The sequence below is a fragment of the Tupaia chinensis genome, unplaced genomic scaffold (genome assembly GCF_000334495.1).
Source record: "Tupaia chinensis unplaced genomic scaffold, TupChi_1.0 Scaffold000066_1, whole genome shotgun sequence".
In the NCBI taxonomy this organism is placed as follows: domain Eukaryota; kingdom Metazoa; phylum Chordata; class Mammalia; order Scandentia; family Tupaiidae; genus Tupaia; species Tupaia belangeri.
Genome location: NW_006159525.1, coordinates 450,950 through 456,390, shown reverse-complemented (window position 1 = coordinate 456,390; position 5,441 = coordinate 450,950). Strand labels below are relative to the sequence as shown.

At 54.9% G+C, this 5,441-nt stretch overlaps 1 protein-coding gene across 2 annotated transcripts in view; it reads left to right on the top strand.

The window, feature by feature from the left end:
- EDN3 (endothelin 3) overlaps positions 1-5,441 on the top strand; it is a 25,208-nt gene that overhangs the window by 16,655 nt on the left and 3,112 nt on the right. For both annotated transcript variants that reach the window (XM_006141854.2, XM_006141855.2), the window contains exon 3: positions 4,018-4,191. In XM_006141854.2, coding sequence (XP_006141916.1) covers positions 4,018-4,191 — 174 coding nt within the window. The remainder of the gene's footprint in view (positions 1-4,017; positions 4,192-5,441) is intronic.

Sequence of the window (5,441 nt, the reverse complement as noted above, 5' to 3'; positions counted from 1 at the left end):
GGACATCGCGTATGTGGGTATTCCGGACATCGTGTATGTGGGTATTCCGGACATCGCGCATGTGGGTATTCCGGACATCGCGCATGTGGGTATTCCGGACATCGCGTATGTGGGTATTCCGGACATCGCGTATGTGGGTATTCTGGACATCGCGTATGTGGGTATTCCGGACATCGCGTATGTGGGTATTCTGGACATCGCGTATGTGGGCATTCCGGACATCGCGCATGTGGGTATTCTGGACATCGCGCATGTGGGTATTCCGGACATCGCGCATGTGGGTATTCCGGACATCGCGTATGTGGGTATTCCGGACATCGCGTATGTGGGTATTCTGGACATCGCGTATGTGGGTATTCCGGACATCGTGTATGTGGGTATTCCGGACATCGCGTATGTGGGTATTCCGGACATCGCGCATGTGGGTATTCCGGACATCGCGTATGTGGGCATTCCGGACATCGCGCATGTGGGTATTCCGGACATTGCGTATGTGGGTTTCATTTTTTCTGAGTGTTGACGTTCTCGCCTGCTTCTCTTTTATGTGAAGCTCTGTGTTAGAACTGAACAGCCTTCTTTTACAAAGAATGGCACTCTAAATTATTGTAGGACAGTGGGCTAAAACAAGTGGGCAGCGTGTGCCGGTCACAGGTTCTTGGCCAATTTAACATCATTTTCATGGTTCCGCCATAGATCCATCTTTCCTATTCACCATTCAGGAAACAATCAGTGACAAAGGGCAATGACACAAGTGCTTATTAGACAGATGGTGTTGAATGGTGGACCAGCCAGAAGGAGATGTGGCAAAAGATGCCACTACTGAACCATAGGGCAATCTGGTTCCTCATCAACCCTCTTTATTGCTTAGTCACACATCTCAAATGCAGGCCTGGTGAAGGAGGCTTTTCTGTCTGATACAGCATACTCGACTTCCCAGACCATAAGTAAAAGTAGTAACTTTCGTTTACTGCTAGCTCTTTGGTAAGTATTTTCCACACAGTATCTCATTCTATTTGACCCACAACCCTTTTGTCAATCAGGACACTGTGGGGAGGGTGGCATGAGCATCACGTAGATACTGTGTACCCCAACAGTGGAGCTCCTGGGTACTCCCTCGAACCTACCTGTGTATATGAGCTTGCAAGTTTTTCTTCACCTGTTTTCATACCCCAGTAGCATGTGAATGCCTGGGAGCACAGACATGCCTCTGCCTTTCTGTAGCCCATTGCCACAGAAGACTAATGCTGGGGTACAAGGGGTGCTTAACACCTGTTGAAGATTCTCTATAGTGATTTTTGGGGTTATTGAACTCTTTAAGGTGGAAAAAAATCCAGTCTTGCCAGAGTAGAATGACCTCACAATTAACTTCAGTCACTCAATCAATAGTCTTTATTTACCTGGTCTTGTGCTAAGTCCATGGCAGGAACAAAAGAAGTAAAATACCTGCCTTCTAGTCTTGAGGAGCTGGTAACCAAGTCTTAGTTCTGGGTAGGAAATACCCTGCCTTGGGTCCTGTGGGTTAGAGCAACTCCTGGAGTTCCTCTGGCCGTGTCTCCCAGCCATTGCAAGGACAAACTTAGCTATATAGTCCTAGACTGTAGTTCGGGTAGGTAAGCCCTAGAGTCCTTTACTCCAATGTCCACTTTCAGGACCTATGCAGGAATCTTCTAGGGTCTGATACTCAGGGCTAAAACAAGGCACCAGGTATACATCCCTGGGCCTGTAGGTGGGAGTGGCTAGAGCTTCGTGGAGGCAGCCAGCATCCATGTGAAAGTGGATGGTCCACCCCCACGCCGGGAGGGATGGAGCTGATGGGAGAGAAGAACTGAGCTTCCTGGGGCTGCTACATCCCAACGTGGAACTCCAGGACCAAGGTCTGATTGCAGAGCTGTGCTTCCAAGGTGTTTTGAAGCTGCATTTGTCTAGGTAGGGGGTATATTTAAGAGCATAACAGATTGATTGAAAACCTTTACATTTTTCCGTGTATGGGAGGTGGGCCTCCATTGTGAACGCTTGTTCCAGTCTCTACAGATGTCAGGGGTGGGCTGTCTCTTCAAAGTCTTCTAACTCGCCAGCCCCTGTCACCCCCCTACAGTTCGGGGCACACATGAAAGGCCTAGGGCTTGGGGCAGGTTTCTGTGCCTCAGCACGGGGTGGGGGTGGGGGGCAGAAGGCTGTGCTTCTGTGTAAACATTCTCTGAAATTGCCGAGGCTGGGTTGCACGCTAGCACTCGGCACTGGGCTGCTGGGAAGCGCTAAGCCGTCTCCGTTCACAAACACCGCATTGCGTTTCTCACTACACGCGAGAGGCTTTCGCTGGACTGGAGCGGCTGTGCACGGCAAGCACACAGTTGGCTGGCAGCCATTCCAAAAGTGCAGCCTCGCTGTTGATGGAAAAATGGAAGCGTTGTTAGTGCATGATTTTCACCAAGAAACAGGGGCCTGCATTTAATGTCAACACTCTGAGACTGAATGTGGCCCTATTACTGGAAAACCATACCTCTACCAAATCTGGCCTCACAGCAACGTCTGTATTGTTCACTCCCCTTCTCCGTTCCCCTATTCCTGCGGAAAACGGTTTTGAGAAAAGGTTCGGCTCAGGACAGGACTGAGCCCTGCGGCCTTTCTCTGTTGCTTGAGCATGGTTGCTCAACCCCTGGGCCTGCCTCTGCCAGGAGGGGACCTACCGCAAGGCTGTTCTGCGCACTTGGGTGGGAAGGAATCAAGGAGTGAACAGGGAACAGGGTTGGAGAAACCTCCAGCCCAGAGGGGAGGGGTGGCCCCCAGCACTAGTCCCCGTGGGCAGCCCGCGCCCCGCTGTGACCTCACCACTCCAGAAAGGCTTCATGGCGTGTGTTTCAAATGAAAAGAAATTCAATTAGATATTATTCTGAAGATGCAGAGAGGATGTCAGGACCCCTTTGAGGTGGCTAATTGGTGATAGACCCCACGGGGCTCATCGAAGCCAAGGTGATTAATCTTAGAGAAACAGCAGGGAAACCAAGACCCTGGAAAAGGAGTTTGGGCCGCGTAAGTGTCCCTAGTTATTAGCAACGGAGCCCCAGACCACGCTCACTGCTAACTAATGCCTTCAGCATCTGCTTTTAACTTCTGCCCACGGACTTGCCTGGCAGTCTCTCTTCTCCAGAGAGGGCCGGTCAGGGTGTACACAAATATCAGAACCAGACCTGAACGTCCGTGGCTCCAAACGCCACTGTGGCCCTCCTCCTCCCTCTCCTACACCAGCAGAGATGAAATCAGCAGTTTCGGACCGTTCTCTGCACCGTAAAAAGCTTTCCTAAAGCCAGTTCCACCCTCTACCGTCTTGCCAGGTGGCCGCAATGCCTCTCCGAGGGCATGGAGGGTTCTCTCTGAAGTTTGTGCCTTCAAGGAAGCGCTGTCCAGGGGCCAGGATGTTTCCCTGAGGACACAGTTGCGTTCACTCTGGCCTCATCTACGCAGACTGCAGAGGCAGCTGCAGAGGCTCAGTGGAGACAAAGATGCCCAGCGGCCGGGTTAGGTGGGTGGTTTGTCTTCTCGGGGCACAGACTGGGGCCAGCCTAAGGCAGCCCCAGCGGCCTTGTTGGGGTACCAAGCACAGGAAGAGAAACTTGAGGCCCGGTTTTCTCCATTACTTCTCAGCCGTCAAGGGTCAGAGGAAGGCCTCGGGGTTTTCAGAGCTGAGGATCAGAGCCTGCCCCAGGAGGTGCCCAGGATTGGGCAGTTTGGTCTGGAAAGACTGGAGCCTCCGGGGAGGCCAGTGCAAGGGGAGTGGCCATCTCTCCAGCACCTCCTGTCCCTCTGCCCCACTGGCTCCTGGGCACAGGTGAAGCTGAGGGCGCACAGTCCACCCCAGGGCCTGCCGGGGGCCGGTTCCTGAGCCGTCTCTGGGTTCACAACCTATGTTCCCTGGCCGCGTCCCCACCAGCTAGGTGGCTGGTCTCGCTGCTCACCTGTGGGTGGCCCTGAGCAGGGAGGCCCAGCCGCGCTCACCTCACATCACTCTGTGCTTTGCAGACAGACTGTGCCCTATGGGCTGTCCAACTACAGAGGAAACTTCCGGAGCAAGAGGTCTGTGGGGCCATTCCGGGGGGGCCCTCAGCCCTCTAGGACGTACTTGCGCTGTGCTTGTGTGGGGAGAGATGACAAGGCCTGCCTGCACTTCTGCACCCAGAACCTGGAAATCAGCAGGTATGACACCTCTCTGGTCACGCTCGTCTTCAGACCCTCATCGCCCCTGGGCAGGGCCACCTGGGCACTTCCGGGAGGGTGAGGGGCAGCTCGGCTGTGTCCTGAGGCTGTGGTCCTGTAGGCCAGGGGAAGGAGCCTGGGGAGGATGCAAGGCCTCGGCCGCAGGCGAGTAGGTGGTGTGGTGTCCCCCATCCTTGCTGCCCTTCAAACAGAGGCTACCAAGGGCCACACCACGTCTGGCCTGGGCGCACTGAGCAAGTGTGTGGGTCAGCGGGCGAGCACTGTAAAGGGAGCTGCACTAAGTGCGTACTTTCAGCGTCTTTAAAAACAGCACGTGGTGGGCTGGCTCCGTGGCCGAGTGGTAAAGGAAGTGAGCTCTCCTGTGGCCAACCGGAGTTCGAATCTCAGTTGCAGCAGCTTGGAAACACACTGGGCATAGGTGTGCGTGCCCCGAATCCCATCAGGAGGGAGCAATGGAGGAGACGAGATGGGGTTGCAGTGTGGCCACACCCCAGGGGTGCTTCCCCCTCTCCAGCCCTCTGGTGAACACATATCCCTCTGGCAATCAAAGCTCATGGGGCTATCTGGTCTCTCCACCCCAGGGCCTTCTGGCTGCTGTAGTCTGGAATGGAGTGGGGCCCTCACAATGAAGGGGACACCAGGCTCCACTCCCTTACTCACTTATCTTCCTTCGTCACCCCGGAGGGCCCTGAGCATAGACCCGTGGCCCACTCTAGCTGCTGGAAAACCTGTCTTCCAGAATGAGTGGATGGGCCTGGGGAGGCAGCTTGAGGTCTTCCTGTTGAGGCTCTGTACTCCTCTTTTTAACTTTGGGCCAAGGCTCGTCACCCCAGCCAGGCGGAGGAGTCTCTAAGAACCCTGGCCCAGCCAGGGTGGTGGTGACACTTACTGGGTGTTTTCCAACTGCAGGCACCATGGTAGTCAGGAGCCCAGGGTTGTGACCCAGAAAACCCAGAGTGACCTTGGCCGGGCCCTGACAGCCGTGGGCCTGTGGGCCACAGCTCCTCCTTCTGGGCTTCGTACCAGCTGACGCGTACTGAACAGCGAGTAGCGGTACCATGGTGAAATCCGGCCACCGAGCACTCGGCCTTCGGAAACGGTGCTGAGACGTGGTCCCATGGGAATGAGGTTGTCGTTAAAGCCACCTTTTCCCCGCTAATTCCAGGACAGCAGGAAGACCAGGCCGAGAGGCAGAGGGTGCCGTCGCCGACGGAAGCCCGCGGCGGAGG